Source organism: Candida parapsilosis, contig 006139, assembly GCF_000182765.1.
Source record: "Candida parapsilosis strain CDC317 annotated contig 006139".
Lineage (NCBI taxonomy): Eukaryota > Fungi > Ascomycota > Pichiomycetes > Serinales > Debaryomycetaceae > Lodderomyces > Lodderomyces parapsilosis.
Genome location: NW_023503282.1, coordinates 653,300 through 674,825, shown reverse-complemented (window position 1 = coordinate 674,825; position 21,526 = coordinate 653,300). Strand labels below are relative to the sequence as shown.

The following is a 21,526-nucleotide window of genomic DNA, read 5'->3' as shown; positions in this document are numbered from 1 at the left end:
TGGTGGGAGGGTCTCAGAGATGAGCCAAACGTCTTCGACTGCAAATTGTGTGGAAAAAATAAAAAGAAAAAAGTAGAATTGCTCAAGTGGGATATACTTGCCAGTGCATGGCTCCCAACACTACGAATCCCACACAATGCTAGCCAATAGAGTGACAATTCCTATTAAAACAGCACCAATTAGCTCAATTTTCATCAGGTACTCCAGTACAAGCTACGAGTCGCTCCTTCACAACTCAGTGGAAAGTGTCAGCCAAATATTGGAAAAAAGTGATCGATCGTCATACATCTTGGCTCAATATATCCCCGAGCCAGCCAGAAATACATTCCTAGCCATAAGAGCTTTCAATCTTGAAATTAACAAGATCAATGAAGGTGGGAAGAATGTCCAATCTCGAGCATCTATGGCATCAAGGCAAATGACGCAAACATTGGGAGTGTCGACTGGTGATTTGAAATTTAAATTTTGGAGTGATTTACTACTACGAGTATTTACTGAAGATTCCGATAGTCTGAAAGATTTGGGCGAGCCGATTGCAATTTTACTCAGAGATGGATTAAAGAATAATATGAATATAGATTTATCATTTTTGCAAAAATTCCTACAAACAAAACGTTCATTTATAAAGAATAACGCATCGTTTAGCACCATTAATGAAATTTGCAGCTATGGAGAAGGAACATATTCACAATTGAATTATTTGACTCAACAAGTTTTGCTATCTCCATCCATTTCGCCATCTTCGATTCAACTTTTGCAATATTCCCCCACTCTACAATCACTCCTTACTGACATTGCCGCTCATATTGGTCAAGCAACAGCAATAGCATCAATGATTACTGGTGTGAGGTACTACGCCTCAACAAGAAACCAAGTGCCCCTTCCAATTGATGTGATGAGTAAACATGATTTATCACAAGAGGATGTTTTGAGATTATTTCAGGGGCACACAGCCGACGCAAAGAATGATCAAGATGTGCGTCACAAAATCAACCTGGTGGTTTATGACACGGCAGTTGTTGCAAATGACCATATGTTGACAGCAAATAAAAAACTTGGCGATTTTAAAAAGGAAGTGGCTCAAGTCATTACCTTGCATTCAGATGACAAAAGTTTTCAAAATTTTGCTAGAAAATGGAGAGGGAAAATCCCTGATGCCATTTTTACCCCCTTGATGGTTGGTATACCCACTAGTTTATACTTGAAAAAATTGGAGAAACACGATTTTGATATTTTAAACACCAACTTACAACAACCAGAGTGGAGACTTGCTTGGACATCGTTCAAGGATTATTACTTGCGGAAAATATAGTGGTCGTTGGGGTGGGGAGGGGGCCCTGCCGTATATACAATCTAGCATTTGGCATTTCTTTCCCCCGTTAGTTTTCAGATAAGTCTTTTTTAGTCAATATCTTGATAGGTTTGAAATCAATTGGTGTAGTGGATGCATTATTTTCTCCCTTTGGTGTATCACCTTCCTTCTTTTCGCCTCTCTTTTTGCGATTACGGTGCCTTCGACGAGACTTTGATACACCAGATACTTCGTTCTTGTTGTTTTCCAGCTTAGAAGCAGGAGTTGTTTCGTTGCTTTTGTTATTATCCTTGCCATTGCTTGCAACAGTTGCTACCTTGCTTCCTGGTTCATGAGCCTGTGGTTTCCTATTCCTATTCTTCTTCTTTTGTTCCTGGTTCTCCTTCCCTTTTTCTATACCATTATCAACACCTTTAACATTCTCTTTCTCCTTGGCCTTACCGTCCTGCATTTTTTTCTCTTTAGCCTTTTTTTCCTTCCCCTTCTCTTTCTCCCCTTTCCCCTTCCCCTTTCCCTTTTCCTTTCCCTTCTGCAAGTCCTTGTCCTTTTTTTCTTTGTTTTCCTTCTTTTCCTTCTTTTCCTTCTTTTCCTTCTCTTCCTTGCTTACCTTCTTGCGCTTGCTGCTTTTTGAAACCAGAGCTGATTGATTCTTTTTCGGTTTCTCTTTCAGTTTCTTGTTCAACGCTTTATGAATCTTTTTCAAATCAAATTCATTCACACCCTTGTCCAAATATAAAAGAAACTTTTTGTAAATCTCATCGTCTTCCAAATTGTCCAATTTCTTATCCTTTTGTGGCTCTCTCTTTGAATCAACAATGTAATCAGAAGTGATCATTTTTGGGAAAACTGCTTTTTCAACAATAGGAATAATAGAGTCCTTCTCATCATGGAAAGGTTTGTTCTTTACAAATGAGCAGAACTCGGATGAGTCTTTGGCATTCTTGAAAGTAACGTAGGCCCTACTGTAAACGGGAACTTCAAATGGCGTCAGTGGATATGACCCTTGAACAAAGTAATGAAGCTGTATTTTCGAGGCATGGTGAGGATAAATATTTGCCAATTGGTTTAAAAACTCGTCCTCTTTGAGTCCCGGTGGTAGCAACCTTAAGGAAAGTTTAACATTTTGTTCTAGTTCATCCTGTGACGTCCTTTTGGAGCTTAACTTTGTAGTAGATGTACCCTCGAGATTATGGTTTGTGCGGTTGTTACGCTTCGGTGCTGCAGAGGATATGGCTGTTTCTGGGGCTCTTGAGGGTGCAATAGACGTCATCACTCTATAAGGAAGTAGTGAATCACTAACGCTATTGGATTTGTTTCAGCTAATTTTATATTCTTTCTGATTGGAATATGGTAATGAAGTGTATAATCACAATTTGGCTTGTCGCGTTCATTGCTTTTGCTTGTGTCCTTTTTTTTTTTTTTTTTCAACATTTTTTTTGTTTTTTATTCAACGTCAACAACAACTTTATCACCTTTCATATTCAACCAGGTATCGAACACAAACATTGGTTACATCTTTAGTGTTGACAACCAACTTTTTTCTCCTCTTAGACTTAGAGACGTGCATAAACGCCAAGCTTTTTGTCAACTTGGAGTTGGGATACTTCTCAGAATTGAGATAATAGAAATATGGACTCAGATCACCATGCCATTTCGAATGGCAATTGGAATTCAAAATGGAGGGACGGCTACGCCATAAGTATTGATCCCATTACTCTCACCGTGAACGAGTGCATGGTGATGGTATCGGCAATGAGACGATCAAATAGGTGGGCCTCAGGTGGGGTTTCTTCGTTGTTCAATGCGGGTGATTTTTTTGGAAGCAGAGAAGATGATGAGACGTTTTCTGACAGCTTAGACATATCTTCCATTCTTAATAACCACAGTTCCAGTTACGAAAAGAGTGTTGACGCAAACAGCGTTGGTGGGAGCACAACCAAGCACCTGCAAGGCAATCCATTACTTTCGTCATTTTTGCAACTACGCACGATTTTGTTGGAATCTGAAAGCATATTTGATATAGACAGCTTGACCATTCTTCAACCGTTTTTGCTAGTTATTAAATCATCCTCGACGTCTGGGTTTGTCACGGGGCTTGCGTTGAACTCAGTATCAAAGTTCATCACCTATGGGGTCATATCTACTAAATCAAAAAATTTACAAAATTCTTTAATACAAATTGTGTCATCACTTACTCATTGCCGTTTTGAAGCTGCGGAGCAAAGCTCTGACGACGCTGTTTTGTTGCGAGTGTTGCGATTGTTGGAGAAACTCATGGAGAGTCCCCTCGCCATTTTACTCCCCGATGATAGCGTGTCTGAGATTGTTCAAACATCCTTGTCTTTGGCATGCAACAAAAAAAGAAGTGAGGTGTTGAGAAGAGGAGCAGAGATGTCGTTGGCCTCAATCACGGTAGTGATATTTGCTAGGCTAAGAGACATTGAACCAGACAAGGAGATTGCCGTTGATCTCCAAACAAACTTTTCAAACACACAACTACCTGAGGATACTATTGGTGGGACAGTAGCCGAAAATATTCAAGCCAATGTTTCACAAGAGCAAATAAGTGTTCACAAAGATGATCAACAGCAACAACAACATGTGCAAGACAATTTGGAGCCTCCATTTGGAATCAAATGCATCAATGAATTTCTTGGGATACTAGTATCAATAATATCCCCATCAAATCAATATCAGCACATGGAGAGTACTCGAGTGTTTGCTTTATCGTTGATAAACACTGCGGTCGAAGTTGCAGGATCACAAATATCGAGACATTTGTCTTTATTGACAATGATAGCGGACCCGGTATCGAAGCACATATTGCAGATAATAACCACCACCGAATCGTCAGCATTGTTGAAACCTGCACTTCAATTATTTTCCACGGTGTCTATTGTATTAGGAAGGGAATTGAAACCGCAATTCGAGCTCTCGATGATGTTGATTTCGAGATCCATTTTGCCAAAACAAAAAAAGGATAACAAGAATGACCGCACAAGTAGTGGAAACTTACAAAACAGATCTCCCATTGCGAAAGAGCTTCTTTTGGAGTCTTTGAGTTTGTTATGGTCTCGAAGTCCCACGTTTTTCACTGAACTTTTTGTTGAGTATGATTGCGATTTTGATAAATCCAACCTATCGATTGATACAATCAAATTTTTGTGTCAGTTGTCATTGCCAGAGTCAGCACTCAATACCACAGTGAACGTTCCGCCTTTATGTTTGGAAGGGATCTTGCATTTCCTAAATGGTGTAAATGAAAGATCAAAGACGTTCAGTTCGAATGAAAAAGTTTCAGCAGCCAATGAGTATATCAAGAACAAGTTAAAAAAAAGCGCCTTCATCAAGTGTACTGAGGTGATCAATAAAAAACCCAAAGACGGGATCAAACTTTTAGCATCGGAGAACTTCATCGCTGATGAGAAAGATGTTGCTGAGGTTGCTAATTTTTTCTTCACCAAAGCAGGCAGATTGGACAAGAAGATGCTAGGGGAGTTTTTAGCCAAGCCATCAAACTTTGAGATCCTCCAGCATTTCATCAAGTTGTTTGATTTTGAAGGACTAAGAGTTGATGAGGCCCTTAGGGTTTTGTTGAAAACGTTTAGACTTCCTGGGGAGTCTCAACAAATTGAGCGAATCGTTGAAACGTTTGCTCAAATCTACGTTTCTTGCCAGAAAGATGGTTTGCGTGAGAACAAGCCAGTCTCATCCACTAATCATGATGATTCTGAATTGGAGGATGACGAATCAGATGTTGTGAAGCCGGATAAGGACTCCGTGTTTATATTATCCTATTCTATCATCATGCTCAACACTGATTTGCACAATCCACAAGTCAAACGCCAGATGCTTTTGGATGACTATAAACGGAATTTGAGGGGTACATACAATGGGAAGGATTTCCCCGATTGGTATCTTGCGAAAATTTACCTGTCGATAAAAGATCGCGAAATCATTATGCCGGAAGAGCATCATGGAACTGAAAAGTGGTTTGATGATGTGTGGCATAATTTAATTTCAACCCAGGATTTTACGCAAAGAGGGCATGTAAATTTAGAGAATGATTCAACTTGCGAGTTTGACAGGGAATTGTTCAAGTCCGTCTTTCACGATATCGTCGACATGATTATGATGATATATAAGGAAGCATCAGATGACCATGTGTTGACGAGGTTGATGTCATCCTTGGACAAGATTTTTAATATATGCTTGACTTACGATATGGAGGTGGAAATTGATGACCTAACATGCAGGTTAGTCGAGTCAAGTAACTTGTTGAAAACAACCTTGCAAAAAGTGCACGTTGATGATAACATTCGTCCTGAGATTCCTATCACTCAAATCAAAATTGAGGGCAGAAAAGGTGAGTTGTATGTAAGTGACTTGGCAGTATGGTTTGGACGCAATTTCAAGGCACAGTTGGCCGCTGTGATGTTATTCAGATTGATCAAGAAGACAAGTTGCAAGGTAACCAAGTCGTGGTACAAGGTAATTGAAGTTTTAACTAACTTGTTTGAGAATTGTTTGATTGAACCCAACATATTCCTAGAGTTTCAAAAAAAGATTCAACTCGGACCACTACCAAAAGTTCCTCCCATTTATGTGATCAAAAGGGCAAAAGCTTTGAATAACTCGGGCCTTTTGTCAACTTTCTCGTCATTCCTTAAAGGCTACTCGGATGAGCCACCAGAGCCCACTGACATTGAGGTTGAGTCAACCATTTCAACAATGGACTGTTTGAAGTCATTGAACGTCCCTAATATATTTTCGATCATTTCCAAGAGTGAGCCGACGAATCTACTAAGGTTTATACACTTGTTACTTGCAGCGCTTCCTGATTATTCTGAGGAACGAAAGAGGGTATACGAGTCAGAGACCTTGTTCATTTTGGAGACTTGTGTTTGCTTTTGCTTATTGTTGAATGATGAGCATCTGTTGCAAGATGTCTTGCGCGAACTCAGCAATCGCAATTTGAGCGGACATGGCGAATTGAGGCTAATTGCTTACAAGTTGCTTTTGTTGCGCTACTGCAAAGATGAATCTGAGTTGATTGCCACTGTGAAACAAGCTGCCTTGGTGGACAGGGATATTGCAAGCAAGCATGGAACGCAAATTGTGCAACCATTGATGTCTTTAACAGATGAGGACTCTTGGTGTTGTAAGATCTTGCTCAGAGACGAGTCCTATTGGAACACAATGAGATATTATGGATCCTTACAAGCTTATGCCTTTGACATGGTTCCTTTTCTTGAAGCCCTCATCAAGAGCTCTCAGCAAGAAGTTACACCAGATAACTTCCTTCCAATTTTGGGACTCTTAGATGAAATTTCTTCTTTGGGTGCTATCGGATCGCAATATGAATGTGAAAGTGCAAATGCTGCTGTCAAAAATGCGGATGATCTGTATTATAGAGAGGTTGTTGCGCTTTCTAAAAAATCAATTGACTTGACGTCGACTCTAGCACTGACGCTGAAAGCAGATGATTTTCAGAAGCAAGATTTGTTCTACTCTACAGTACAAGCATTGGCTCATCAATGCTTCAATCCATGCAGAGAAGTTAGAGAGTACTCTGTCAAGGCCCTTTCCGCAACAGTTTTGTCTTTTGAAACTAATGAAGAAGTCACCTTTGATGGCATTTTTGAGTTCAGTCTCTTTCCATTGTTAACCGAGTTGACCAAACCTGAGGTTTTTCAAGGGGGTGTAAACGGATTCGATAAAACGTACAATGAGATATTTAGTCTCTTATGCAAAGTGGTTTTGAAGCAGATGGATAAATCGGATGTTGGTACAATCGCCAAAGTGTGGACCGAGCTCTTAAATTCTGTTGAAAGATTTCATTCCGCGAATGAGAAGTTCTTAACTCCAGAAATGAAAGAATCAAGTTCTGAGAGTTTGAAAAATTTGTTGTTGGTATTGCAAACAAACGGGTTCTTGTCTGAAGAAAATCCTGATATCTTAAAAACCACTCGAGAGAAAGTGGGAAGATTATTTCCTCATTTGAACAAGGAATTGGGTTCGCAACCAGAGGAAATCAACCAGTCTGGAGAGTAAATAACTTATATAGATAATGATAAAAGTAGACTTGGGTATTACGTTGTGTCGTGAATTTTTCGCTTCCACATCAACGAAGAGAGATGAGAGAACAAAAAAAAAAAAAAAATTTTGGCTCAGAACCCCCATTGCCGTCTTCATACAATGGTGACTAACAAATCATATCGTGAGAGGTCTGACACAAGTTCCTCCCCCGTCACTAGGCGCTTGTTTCATTTAATGGAACAGAAACAATCAAATTTGTGTGCGTCAGTGGATGTTAGAACCACCAAGGAACTATTATCATTGGTTGACAAGCTTGGACCTTACATATGCTTGGTCAAAACACATATCGACATCATCGATGACTTCTCGTACGAGGAAACTATTCTTCCCCTACTCGAGCTATCGAAGAAGCACAAATTCATGATATTTGAGGACAGGAAGTTTGCAGATATTGGAAACACAGTGAAGCATCAATACACTGGTGGAGTCTATAAGATTGCCAAATGGGCAGATTTGACAAATGCACATGGCGTCACTGGTGAGGGGGTGGTTAAAGGATTGAAAGAAGGAGCTCAAGAAACCACTGATGAAGCTAGAGGATTGTTGATGTTGGCTGAACTTTCGTCAAAGGGCTCTTTAGCATACGGGGAGTATTCTAAGAAAACAATAGATATTGCCAAAACCGACAAGGATTTTGTCATGGGATTTATTGCTCAAAACTATATGGGAGGCACCGATGAAGGTTTTGATTGGGTAATCATGACTCCTGGGGTTGGTTTGGACGACAAAGGCGACAATTTGGGTCAGCAATATAGAACAGTTGATGAGGTTATATCCAAGGGCACGGATGTGATAATTGTTGGTCGCGGCTTGTTTGGAAAAGGAAGAGACCCTGTTGTTGAAGGTAAAAGATACAAAGAGGCTGGCTGGAATGCATACTTGAAAAGGGTAGCAGCCGGCAGGTAAGAATATTTAATCATGCTATTTACAAAAGTTATATATAGTTTGTCATGGAGCTAGTATCTCGGACTCATCTATGTTAATGGCTAGTCTTGTTCTTGTGATTTCAAAAACAAGCAAAGCCACCGAAGTAGCAGGAATCGTTGTCACTGCATTTCTGAAGAATCCACTATATGCAGCTTTGAACCAAGTGACTTTGGCTTTCTGCTTCATTCTCAATACTTGATTGAATGTGTCGACATATGAATTGTAGTACAATTTAATAAACGGCTTTTCTTTTCGAGTTGATGCATTGAATATATCCAACGCTTCCAATCTTGACAAGTGGATCTTTTGAACTTTAGTCACGGGATACTGGATTGCGAGTAAAGCAAAAGCGGCAGATGCGCCCGCAATCAATATGAATGATGTCTTTAGAAGTCGTTCCAGTTTGTACCTCTCTAATCGCTGCATTTTTTCGTCAACCTTGATCTCATCCCAATTGAAAATTGACTGTAGCTTTCTCTTGATCGTTTCCTCTTGATTGCGAAGAAATTCAAAAACCTTAAAAGTGATTGTGTATCCTTGCGTTTTAATGGTTTCGAAAGTTGAAAAGTAAAATGCAAACCCGAAACTTTCCTTAATCAAAGAAAAGCTGTACCCTGCAAACACTCCTACTAGTCCAATCTCTTTCAACTTGTTGATCCCAAACTGCCACAAATTTTGATGCGAACCTTCGATCATTTCGGACACCGACAGTCTTGTGTAGATTGCGTCCACAGGAGCTGCAGCAAGAGACTGCACGACACCGGCAACAAATCCGGCACGCCATGTATCAATCGGTGAGTACCAGTGAAATTCAGCATTGTGAACTGTTTCCCTTTTTGAAGTTAAGCGATCCAATGTATTCAAATACGTCGCGTATAAGATAATCCCCGTGGCTGAGTTGGCAATAAGTGGTGGCATTACTTGATCTGGTATAAATTTCCATCCTTCTTTTCGGATAACGCTAATGAGCATACCAATCGAAGAGTGTGTTCGAAATTTATAGGGTTTCTCGTTGATGTTGTTGTGTTGATTCGCAAGTGCCCGCACGTAGGCCAAGTAGTCGAATCTTGATGGGCGAAATAGCTTTACGGGTGATCTTAGATACAAGCTCTGTATTTGGTAGGCTATAGCTCGTATACCAGCAGTCAAGACTGATACTGCTTGATTACTTCTCTTATGCTCCAAAGCGCTATCTTCCACACCCATCTTACCAGTATCATTGTATACGAACCCCCTAATAGGAATCATCGAGTAAACTTCTTGACATTGTGAATTTTTCAGCTGAATATAACAATCATCGCCCATCATATAATCGTTAACAAATCTAAGCTCAGCTTATGTCGGAGCATTTATTGTGAATACTAGTGCCAATCTTTTGATAATCGAGCTCAAAAAAAAAAAAAAAATTCAAACCGTTTGCATATTGCGCGATCAAATACAAGTTGTTTAATAAAGCACACCTAACAAACAGAAGCGGCAGTGCTTCACATAGCAAAGCGCCTTGAGTCAGAGTGTGGTATGCCAATACGGCAACCATCTAAGCTTTCACGACAAAGCTATTCCGCTTTTCGTAGGGGTAGCACCGAGACCCTCAAGTCTAACTTACAAGCGCACCAAAACATAAAACTGTAAATCCAGAAGCAGCAAACCCGCTGTACCGGTTTTGTTGAGGTGCCAGTAATGCATCATATAGTAGCCAAACTGACAAATTCAGCATTCACCTAGTTTGGGAAGCTCCCACATATCAGTTCGGGCTCAAAACGCGGATTTCGGTGTTAGTGCACGTGCCTACACTATATTAACTACAAATTAACTCCGTACCTCTAAAAATTTTGACCGAGCTTCGCCGTCTTGGGGCACCCAAAAAATTCTATTTGCGATTCAGGGGGTGCAAAAACTGTAATTATCTAGAAGCTGAAGCTCTACTGCACTAGTGTTGAACCGTTGCCGGTTTCCGCTTTCCTGGCAAAATGCTTATTTTATGAGACTTTTTTCTGTAATGCGCTATAACTTTGCTTAGAACAGCCTGAGACGGCGCTGGAAACACCCATTGTAACCCTGAACCCTGCTGATAGCAGCCACAAGAAGGAAAAGGGACCCTAGATGTCTGTAGCATAACATGTGCTTGGAAGTGAAACGTATAGCTGCAAAAAAGATGTTCGATCAGGTTTCGATTAGGTGCAATATTTTTGGTGAGAGTGGTTTGTATAGCGCACCACTTTTAGGGGGGAAGAAAGATTGTGTGTGCACTTTGTTTTTGTGCATAAACAAATTCCCACACAAGATTGCAGTAATTGAACACAACCTCCTCTTCAAAGGATAACTTGTGAACGTGCTATCTTCCAATACGGGACGTCACAATCATTATAGAAATTACTGTAATCACTAGAGGATGGTGAATACTATGCCTGATGCCTGCCAATTACGACTAAGTTTCGAGACACGGGTTCAGTAATACTGATGTGCCAATTTTAGACACCAAATGGCGATCTATCATCAAATCGAGTCTCTGGATGACAATCGATCATTCAAGCTGGAGTATCATCAAATGAATGAAGAGGATGGAGGTTACAGTTGACAGAGATCAATGGCTACGGTAACTATGTCGGTCACAGGGGAGGTGTAACAGAGGTACACCAATTGATTGTGCAGTCAGTATTTAGTGTATTTGTCTGGGTCACAACCGTTTGATGAAGTTGATGAAGTTGATGAAGTTGCAAGAGGCGGACGTTTCAGACATGATGGATACTGATACTGATATCTTGGCCCACAACCAAAGTGCACATTGCCCAATTTTGAAATGAACCGAGCGCGTCCTTGGACTAGAATGAGTAGTGTGTGTGGAATACACTCTCTCGAATGGTTGACATTATAGACACAATAGAGATGATGGACTATATGCGAGCTCACTCAGGGAGCAGGTAAGTGCAAATGCCTTGATACTAGATGTTTTGTACCAGAACAAACACAGTTTCTGGAATCCACGATTGGAGGCTGGCACGTCAATTGGTTCGGCTAAAGCATGATTTCATGCTAGTCAACTTGAAGGACCGATCTTGTCCTCAACTTGCTGCAAGGGTCGCTGATTGTGGTCGCAACCAAACTTCTGTCAATGAAAGAACCTGGCACCAAGATAACTTATTCTAAAGTCAGTTGGTGGATGAGGGAAACCATACGAGATCCAATCATGAGCACTGTGGTGATCGTCATCCAAGTGGACCCCCAACCCTGTCTAGTCATGGACCTGCCCAAAAGCATTGAAGAGTCATGCAGCCACATTCGATGAATAGCATCATAAAGAAAAAGGGAGACCATCTCATTGAAACGGAAGTAGACTCGTTGCGTAATGTCTTTCAATGGAAATACTGGCGAGCCCAATATGTTTATAGATACTATCTGATACACACCTGCCACTTCCTGATGGTAGTTACAGATTCTCAGAAACCTGAGTGGAGCGAACGTGAGGTGCTATTTAGGAATATCCTCCACTGGTGATGACTTGGCAATTACATAATGGGACATGCTATATCAAGTAAATTGTGTAATATCGATTATGGTACACAAACCAAGCAGTAGAACTCAATGTGAAATCAGTCACAAGACTCTGCCAGCCAGTAAGAACATAAACCCTATGGTAACACCTACTAAGGAAGCAGACGGAAATAGAATGAACGAAGCTGGAGGACGCAAAGTAGCTGCAACAGAACAAAAAAGGAGAATGTTAACCAACGAGGATGGGTGTTTTCGTGCGCCCCGGTCCTAACGGAGACGGACATGGGAACACCCCCATGTAAAATAAGCATCGACTTGTACAAAGGAGCCTACACCAAAATACGAAACAGAGACCCCGCGCCCACATTGCAAAAGAATAACTATTGGAAACTGTTACGTATGCATAACATGGTGATTGCCTCTATGGTCAACGAGATTCAACTTGACGACGCCACTTACTCAATAGATTCAGATTCGGCACTATTTCTTTTCTTTAACATCTCTACGTTCTGTATAATGTATTGAATGAACAATGGGAATCAATCTCGGTTCTGAGTGCATCAACACGCTAGTATAGGTTGCCTCAAGACATCAAAGAGAAGTGGTCTCTGCGCACCACCCAAAGCTGTGCCCATAACGCAGTCTTTTGACACTATCACTGCACACTTACTCCGAAGAATTTGGACCACGATACCAAGGCTATTGCACCAGTACATCAAGGATTTTGCACCCGTACATCAACGATTTTACACTAACCCACCAAGAATGAATACATCCACACACCTATTTTGAACATTTTCATCAAAAACGAAAGACATCCATGCAGTAACTGCAGGCCCACCCAGAGACCTATAGTAGTAACCTAGTCATATTAAGTTAATGCCGCAGATCCTTTACACGAGACTGCTTACTTCGCTAGGAGAAACAGACCAGCGTCGAAATCGCAAAATTCGAGCTGATCTGACTACAATATGGGACAAGACTATAACAAAAACTCACGATAACCACACCCAGTGTTGAACTTGTAGCATAACAAAACTGGCGACTTTTTACATAGCGAAACAAACTTCCTTAAGATACCAATCAACACTTATGTAACAAACCAAGTTGTACGGAGGGAGCATCGACATAGATTTGTAGCACTTAGAGCGACCAATTCAAGAAGAAGCACAAGGTGATTATTTCCTGGAATACACTCTTGCGCGGCGTACAAATTTTGTGAAAGAAATTTGATGAAACTTTGTTCCCAGATAATCCGCAGTTCAAAGGGGACTTCCTAATGAATACTTTTTTAAACGTAGAGACCCTCCTGAAAACACACGCAATTATGCCAGTGCAAATGGTTTTCCTGGATTTATTGAGGGCCTAACCCACAAGATTGCACTGGTCTTTCACGGCGTGAACAAAAAGATATTCATATATAATGATACTAAGAGTTCGAAAATTCGTTGCCTTAAGCCTCAACTCTAGAAGAAAGTTTTGTTGGCACTAATGCTCTTGTATGATTTGAACAGAGCCATATGTTAAAAAACTTCAACAATAAGTTTCTGGCACAACTAGGGTGATGATATTGAGCTAAAATTGAGAGTCATAACATATGAATAAAGGGGGCTCAGCAGTAGGCAAATAGGCCAAACGGCGGAATAATAACACGAAGCGTTCGAAGAAAATTTCAAGTACAACTAAAACACGGGCAGGACAAAAATCTCAAAAAAAAAGATTTCCCGTAACATGAACTGCTATATCTGCAAAGCAAACTGAACAATCGGGATTGGGTTTCAGGGCATTCTCCATGTAATTGGGGATTCGCGTTGTTTAATATTTGAGAGATCAAGACTCCGAGTTGTAACTTACTGTGTAAACTCAATATCTAAGTTGGGACGCTTTACCTCCTCTCAACATATGTTCACTTGAGTGAATCTCAAAATGTGATAAGTTATTCAGGAATTCGTATTTATATTACTCCCTTGGGGATCTGTTAAACAAAACTTGATTGCACGTTTACCCTTGATATTTTTAGACGACTCGTAATAACGAAGTGTAATCTGATGTTTGGGTAGTCTGTCTTTGCCTTGCAAAATTTAAGAATGACCCAAATTCATTTGTGTAAATTTAGAAGCTACTCAGTAACTGGTATTTAACATACATGGAGAGCATTATCCCATTATGCAAACAATCGAGATTTTTGTTATACCATAATTCCAATTTTTTTTCCCGAAATTGAGATCCCTGTTATCAGTATACATTCAATCGGTTGTTGATACGCGCAAAATCTGTAATTCCAGCCCCGAACATTATCTTCGAAAACCAAGTGTTAGTTCTGTGCGATACTCCCTAAAGGCGGTCACTTTTCTTTTTCCTAGCGTTTGGATCAGTATCGCAGGTGCATGGATGTGTCAAGTCCTTAATGAGAAAAGGTGCAAAATTTATGTGCGAATACAATTCAGCCTATTCTATTCACGTTGTGAAAATAGTTGGTGTGTGGGTGTAAAAATATTGGATGTGTGGTTGTAAAAACATTTCAAAAAACTTGAGGTAAGGGTGCAAATACTTTGTCAATAGGTTGCGGTGAGAATGTAATATATGGGCGGCACCTGTGCAACTTGTACTGGTGCAGGGGGTGCACTCTGCGCAAAATTGATTATATGTGTATGTACTATACACAAGTCGCAGAGGTATTACATCGTTGAATTAGGGTCGAATTTACGTGAAGCGGAACTGACGATCATCAAGTGGGTTAGCTCTTGAAGATGTAGGCGTTTATCATACATTGAGCCCTCAGTACTGACCAACAATAGTATTGTCAAGCATTAGAGGGAGCTCCCTGTTCGGCATGTGTTGGACAAACTCTTACAAATGTTTGGAGGGGTTCTTATATTCACCCACCTTTTCTTCGGGTTGAGCTCTTTGTTTTGGGCAGCGAGCCGTGTTCCCCACCTCAAAATGTCTCATAGTGCTAACAAACTTTAAATTCAGCCTTCTCTGACAGTGCTAACAAATTATTGCGTCAGCACAATCAATCGATCACACGCTCTGTATTGAATGCTTGTTATTGAGGTGCACACACCTCATTAGCGTTGTCCACTTGGAAGGAGTGATAAGCGCTACAATTGTATTGGCCGGTCTTCAGCTTACAGGTCTGTGTTGCGTTTATCAAGCATCGACTGCAAAGCACTAGCACACCTGCTTGCTCGAAAATGAATTTTCATACAGAGCAATTCGAGTCCAGGGAGTCAAAAACACCAGCAATCCTTGACATAGAGGTTTTGACAGACCCTTTCAGGCAAAGGTCGAGTCGAGCATTCATCTTTGCCTATGATACTTGTTCACTGAACGAAGACGATACAGCGGCTCCTCTATACTTAGGTTTTCGCCAATGAAGATGTAACAGCTGTATGATTCTCCCCTAATTAAATTCGTGTTTTGGGACTCAGCAAACCCTTGATCCACATCCATATGCAGCAACATGTATGTGGTAATGGATCTGTCTGGGCTGAATATTTGCGCATTCTTTCTCCAGGAGGTTTGTAAAATAAATACGTCTTCTTTTATTGTAACACCCCTTTGATGTCGTTCAGGATTTAGTCTCAACTCGCAATTTTCATTGCATTGACATTGGAAAGTTTTGATTTTATTTGTGGCGATCGGAGTAGAATAGACTGACGAAGAGCCGCCGAGACACACTTAAGTGAGGACTCCCCAGAAGGCATTCCGCTGTGCCACCTTTGTTAGCGGTGTTGGACTTCTTCAACTCAAATCAAGGTTTCAATGGTGCACCTTTGCAGCCTACCCCTCCAAGTTCTTCCCAATCAATGAGCTAATGGCACTCCAATATATCCTTTGCATCACTCTCGGAAAGGTCTCGTGTACCCGACATCTTTGTACACCTGACGTCTTTGTACACATTGTAACTGCGTAAGCAATCGATGCACCTCTGCTACAAGTCACTCTGTGACTATTGTAGCTACCGTAGCCATTGATCCTTGTCTGTTACGAGATCTATCCTCTTCATTGAGCTTCCCATTTTGTGATACTCCAGCTTGAATGATTGATTGCTATCTAGAGACTCAATTGGATGATAGATCACTACTTGGTGTCTAAAACTGACACAATATCACCACTGAACCTGTGTCTCGAAACTCAACCTTGAATGGCATCAGACGTAGTATTCACCATCCTCTAATGATTTCAGTAATTTCTATAATGATTGTGACGTCCCGTATTGGAAGATAGCACGTTCACAAGTTATCCTTTGAAGAGGAGGTTGTGTTCAATTACTGCAATCTTGTGTGGGAACTTGTTTATGCACAAAAACAAAGTGCACACACATTCTTTCTTCCCCCCTAAAAGTGGTGCACTATACAAACCACTCTCACCAAAAATATTGCACCTAATCGAAACCTGATCAAAACATCTTTTTTGCAGCCATACGTTTCACTTCCAAGCACAGGTTATGCTACAGACATCTAGGGTCCCTTTTCCTTCTTGTGGCTGCTATTAGCAGGGTTCAGGGTTACAATGGGTGTTTCCAGCGCTGTCCCAGACTCTTTTAGGCAAAGTTATAGCGCATTTTAGTGCGCATTACAGAAGTCTCATAAAATTGGCATTTTGCCAGGAAAGCAGAAACTGACGAAGTTTCAACGCTAGTACAATAAAGCTACAGCTCCTAAAGATCTACTGCTCCTCCACCCTTTAAATCCATAAAAAATGAAAGTTTTTCGATGCCCCAGGCCGATGAAGCACGGTCAAAAATCTTGAGGTGTACGGAGTTAATTTGTAGTTAATATAGTGTAGACACGTGCGTTAACACCGAAAACCGCATTTTGAGCCCGAACTGACATGTGGGAACTTCCCAAACTAGGTGGGTGCTATACCTTCCTCCCTAGTCGTGGTTGAATTAGCGGTCTCGTGATGTGAAGTTCACTTCTGATATTTTCTCGAAATTAAATTTGTCTGAGTCAAGATCAATTGACACGAAAATCTTACTCATCATTCTTGATGATGCTACCGACAAAATTTGTCTTCTATTCACGATGTTTGTGTGCCTACTCGTCAGTGTTGCATTGAATGGAATCCCTCGAGGAAGGGGGCTCTAATAAGAGTGCAATGGTTTAGAACTTTTGGTATAAAAGAGAGGGAAGATTTAGCATTATTGAGGAACAAGGTTGCATTATATTGTCAACCAAGAGAATGGTCTACCCTAATTATAGCTTCTACAACAACAAATGAACGACATATAATCAATTGGCCAAACAAGAACAACAAACCAAAAAAAGCAAAAGAAAAACAAATTGAGAAAGAATAAAACTAAAAGGAATCAGTGCTGGCTAAAGAAAGAATCTCAAAGTCGGAATCAACCTCATCACCACCATCATCGTTATCCTCAAAAACCTCATATTCATAATGATCATCTTCACGAACAATTGAGCCACTATTGGCATCAATATAATCGGACAAGTCCACACTCTCACGGGCCAAAACTGGCAAAACCATCGAATGGAAAGAGGATGATTGTGTCGCTGACTCCAGTCTTGTAGTTGCATTTTCGTCAAGGAGTTCAAATTCCTCTTTTGTTGACGAAATGGAGGCAGAATCCCTCCCTTCTTTCCACAACATCAAATCTGCTTCGTGTTGACCTTCGGCAAAAACACAAAAGGCTCTTTTCTTGTCTTCAACGTAAAAGTCCATACAAAGAGGGTATCGGGTAATGGGATGTTTCAAAATGATGTTGGATTTTGTTAAACAACCCGGGTTAATACCATGAGGTTTGTTGATGACCAGCTCCAGAACTTTCACGTCCTCTTCATAAACCTCAATTCTCAAGTCATTACAACTGAAAGTGGTATTCGAATTGTTTTGCAATTCAAGATTCAAAATCACTGATGATTGAATTTTGTATGCAGCGTGGATTAAATGAACACCACCATCAACCATGGACTCGTTGAACAGGTCATTCACATCAATCCGTTTTCTGTCTGCATCCTTTGCAGTAGAAAGAGATTCTGATTCTGCTGAATCCTCTCTTGGGCTTTCTTTGAGTTCGAAATCCATTTGAAACAGATTATTTTCAATTTTCCTACTTGTCATGATCATGTTGGAGGCTTCAATCACCAATGTTGCTTCGTCTTCAAATACAAATCCCTGAGGCACCGCATCCAATTTGTAAAACTTAACTTGGCCGGGTTTCACATCAGCAGTCTTGATTGTGGTTGAGTACTCTTTTGCATTTGCATCAACAAGATTGACTTTAAAGTCTCCACCCTCAATTGACACTTCAGATTTGTTAATCAATTGAATACACAGCTTCGTTGATGTTGATCCCAAACTCAAGGTCACTATAGCGTCACATTTTATTTCTTCTTCTTCTTCTTCTTCTTCTTCTTCTTCGTCTTCTTCGTCTTCTTCTTCGTCATTATTGGTTTCCACGTGTAGAGCATCATTTGCAGAGATGGCAAACGCTTTCTTCAACAAAAAATCCTCGACACACAGTTCCAAATATTGATGCTTCGCACCTTCGTGGGGAAACGACAAACCATTTGCGTCCAAAATTCTTAAGAGTCGTGAATACTTGTCGCTCCTACTTATAATGCTATCAACTTCGTCAATGAAATTCTCAAATCCCTTTGATTGAAGTAGGGTCTCTAACCTCACTCTGTTGGCATCGGAACAACTGGACAACGGAATGTCGTAAATAATATTATCAGATCTAGTATTGGGAAATACATTACGCCTATCACAGTCTGAATTCACACCATTGACATTAAACTTATCATTGAAAATATTTCTGGAAAAAGTATCAGGTACAGTAACTTTCACTGTCGGATGCGAATAAGAATGAGTGCCATACGTCAACTTCTCATCTTGCTGTCTTCTTTCACATTCAGCACAAAGATCATAGTTTGGACAAACCAAGCAACAATATCTAACTCCCTTGAGGGGAATAAAGTCGTGAGGGCAACAATGGTCACAAGCAATATTTGTATGCACAACATCAGCTTCTTCAACGGGATCAATCTCTCTTTGTGAACTATGGGAGGCATCGGCGGCACCTTTAGCAGCAGCAACAGCAGCAGTGGCAGCAATTTCCGTTTCAACTTTTTGTGTAGTTGCATCGGTCTTGGATCCAGTCAGTTTGTGCTTATTTTCAACAAAGAACTCCTTAAATTGTTCCAAAGTTGCCTCAAGTAACAAATCTCCCAATCTTGCAAAATCAATCGATGGATAATGGTGGGATAAAGGGTCAGTGGTCTCTGTTGTTGTTGTTGTTGATGCTGTTGGTATGGAAGAAGATGGGGAAGTTTTCGTAGATGACGACAATGGCTCTTGACCCAATGGCGATACCACAACATTCAACTTGACATGATTCTTAACCTTTAAGCTTCTACCAAGTGATTTGAAATCCTCTTCATTATCCAAAGGTATAAAACATTTGTGTTTTTTGGATTTTCTTGTAAAATTCAAACCATTAAATTCTTTTGGCAACAAGTCTGGCAACTTGGTGTTTATATATTGAATCAAAGCATCTTTTGAATTGATGGATAAGAAATCATCTTTTCTTGCATGCAATGTCTTTTCAACAAAGCAAGAAGCCTGATCTCCTTCTCCTTCTCCTTTTTTTCCACTAAGGACATTAATCTTGATGGTTATCATCTGATCTGATTTGGGCATAGCGTAGTAGTAGTAATAGTGGTAGTGGTAGTGGTAGTGGTAGTGGCAATAAGGGGGATGGAGTTACTTTTGATGATAGCAAACAAAGGGGTACGGGGGAAGTACGAGGAGTGTGTGGGGGGGAAGTTTTAAAGGCAAAAAATAATAAAAAAAATCAAAAAATAATAAAAGTGTGATAAAAGTGTGAGCCAAGGGGTGCGTGTGTGATGTGTGTGAAGTGTGGAGATAGATCCAGTAGCAAAGCAATTGCAGTTGGTTTCGTATATTGGAAATGTATGTGATAGTAGTCGGCGTATATGTGTATAATAGCAGTCACTTCCTGTTGTATTGTGTGAGTGATGAGTTGTGTGGGGGTGTGGTGTGTGGTGTGTGGTGTGTGGTGTGTGGTGTGTAAGTTTGGAATGATAAGGAAAAAAAGTGTATGATTACAGTCTCCCTTACTTTTGGGTTTCTTACTTGAAAGGATAGCAAGGGTAATGTACATTGGTTGAGAAAGCAAAATGCTTTTAGCAAAGAGCGCACTACCTCTACTGTATTGTAATTGTCATGTCGTGTAAATAAATACCAGAAAAATGAAAATGGGACATTGCAATTTAATACGTCTTATCTTTAAAGTCTTTCGTTATTGCAAGCTCATAAACACATGACAGTATCAAAATACCCGGAAGCAGTAGTATTTGATCTAGACTACACCCTATGGCCTTGTTGGTGTGATACTCATATATCACCACCACTAAAACCCAAGTCACAGTCACAAATTATTGATTCTTATGGTATGAAACTATCATTCTACCCCGATGTAGAATCAATAATACTAGAACTAGTGGCAAATAACGTCACTATAATAGGAGCTAGTCGAACAGCAACTCCTTCAGTGGCTAAAAAAATTTTAAATCTACTTCACATCAATGGTAAACCAGCAATTCAATATTTTGATGCTCTTGAATGGGGACAAGGTTCTAAAACCAAACACATTAAACTAGCAGCAAAACAACTTGGTATGAACGAGGAGCTAGAGAAAGGTGGGTTTATTTTGTTTGACGATGAGTTGAGAAATAGAGATGTTGCTAGTATCAATTGTCATTTTGCTCATGTTCCTAATGAAACATTGGGGTTAACTAGAAATGTATTTGAAAACGGGTTACAGTCATGGGCTAAAACTGCAAAAAACATTTGACAAGTAAAAGCGGAAAAAGTTTCACAGTGATATGATTGTGATGATTGTGGATCATTATATATATTGGCATTAGACTAGATTTTTTATAGACAGACTAAGAGTATAGTATACACGGCTTCTTAGCAAGTCACGATCGCAACAGGTCTTTGGTAGAATAGGCTCAGTTTGACAATAGCACACAGCCATATTTCAGTTCCTTCCTTCCCTTCTTCCCTTCTTCCTCTTTCAGTGCACAACTTGAAAACTATCGATTGTCCTATTCTCATTATTGGGGTCTCGATGTATACTCTCAATAACCACCGTTTCACTTGACAAGGTATCATCATTATCATTACCCTCTAAACTACTCTCACCATCAGATTCTTCTTCGTCAGCACCACCCCCACCATGTAGATATTGACGTATTGTTGTTTTCAAATGGGGAAATGTATTAACAATCAAAACTCCAGCGCCAACAACCGCGACACAGGTAATTAACGTAGGTTTCAAATTTCGTAGTTCAAATCTCCTTTTATTAAGTCTAAGAGCCATACTTTTCTTTAACAACTGTGGTGGCGTTTGCAGTAACAGCTCTACTTGATGATGTTGCAATGGGTATATACTCTGATGTATAAAACGCTGATGCTATTAGTATAAGTATTATTTTTTAAAAAAATTGTGGCGGGAGATGCTCCGCAATATATAAATTCCTAAGTTAGCCAGCATGTGACATTAACCGCGGTTAGAAAAAATTCATTCAACCCCCCTCGTCTCAAATTTTTCTTTTGCATCAATTTTGAGCCAAATTTATTGGAAAAAACCCTTAATAGGTGTAGTAGCAAGTCCGAAAGACGTCCTTTCAAAAACTCACT

At 40.2% G+C, this 21,526-nt stretch overlaps 8 protein-coding genes across 8 annotated transcripts; 4 read left to right on the top strand and 4 right to left on the bottom strand. All coding sequences in view use genetic code 12, as the record gives it.

The window, feature by feature from the left end:
* Window positions 1–136: 136 nt before the first annotated feature.
* On the top strand, window positions 137–1,312 carry CPAR2_502920 (uncharacterized protein; the record flags this gene model as incomplete). Its single annotated transcript, XM_036810722.1, has 1 exon — window positions 137–1,312. One exon carries the CDS (start codon window positions 137–139, stop codon window positions 1,310–1,312), a length of 1,176 nt encoding a protein of 391 aa, XP_036667231.1.
* A 67-nt stretch (window positions 1,313–1,379) lies between these two features.
* CPAR2_502910 (uncharacterized protein) lies at window positions 1,380–2,582 on the bottom strand (the record flags this gene model as incomplete). The annotated part of the gene is made up of 1 exon (XM_036810721.1): window positions 1,380–2,582. One exon carries the CDS (start codon window positions 2,580–2,582, stop codon window positions 1,380–1,382), a length of 1,203 nt encoding a protein of 400 aa, XP_036667230.1.
* Window positions 2,583–2,941: 359 nt separating this feature from the next.
* On the top strand, window positions 2,942–7,366 carry GEA2 (Arf family guanine nucleotide exchange factor; the record flags this gene model as incomplete). The annotated part of the gene is made up of 1 exon (XM_036810720.1): window positions 2,942–7,366. The coding sequence occupies one exon, from the start codon at window positions 2,942–2,944 to the stop codon at window positions 7,364–7,366; it is 4,425 nt and encodes a 1,474-aa protein (XP_036667229.1).
* Window positions 7,367–7,510: 144 nt separating this feature from the next.
* On the top strand, window positions 7,511–8,317 carry URA3 (orotidine-5'-phosphate decarboxylase; the record flags this gene model as incomplete). Its single annotated transcript, XM_036810719.1, has 1 exon — window positions 7,511–8,317. One exon carries the CDS (start codon window positions 7,511–7,513, stop codon window positions 8,315–8,317), a length of 807 nt encoding a protein of 268 aa, XP_036667228.1.
* Window positions 8,318–8,359: 42 nt separating this feature from the next.
* Window positions 8,360–9,643, bottom strand: CPAR2_502880 (uncharacterized protein; the record flags this gene model as incomplete). The annotated part of the gene is made up of 1 exon (XM_036810718.1): window positions 8,360–9,643. One exon carries the CDS (start codon window positions 9,641–9,643, stop codon window positions 8,360–8,362), a length of 1,284 nt encoding a protein of 427 aa, XP_036667227.1.
* A 7,494-nt stretch (window positions 9,644–17,137) lies between these two features.
* CPAR2_502870 (uncharacterized protein) lies at window positions 17,138–19,498 on the bottom strand (the record flags this gene model as incomplete). The annotated part of the gene is made up of 1 exon (XM_036810717.1): window positions 17,138–19,498. The coding sequence occupies one exon, from the start codon at window positions 19,496–19,498 to the stop codon at window positions 17,138–17,140; it is 2,361 nt and encodes a 786-aa protein (XP_036667226.1).
* A 643-nt stretch (window positions 19,499–20,141) lies between these two features.
* CPAR2_502860 (Mg-dependent acid phosphatase) lies at window positions 20,142–20,675 on the top strand (the record flags this gene model as incomplete). Its single annotated transcript, XM_036810716.1, has 1 exon — window positions 20,142–20,675. One exon carries the CDS (start codon window positions 20,142–20,144, stop codon window positions 20,673–20,675), a length of 534 nt encoding a protein of 177 aa, XP_036667225.1.
* Window positions 20,676–20,900: 225 nt separating this feature from the next.
* Window positions 20,901–21,206, bottom strand: CPAR2_502850 (uncharacterized protein; the record flags this gene model as incomplete). The annotated part of the gene is made up of 1 exon (XM_036810715.1): window positions 20,901–21,206. One exon carries the CDS (start codon window positions 21,204–21,206, stop codon window positions 20,901–20,903), a length of 306 nt encoding a protein of 101 aa, XP_036667224.1.
* Between the last annotated feature and the right edge of the window lie 320 nt (window positions 21,207–21,526).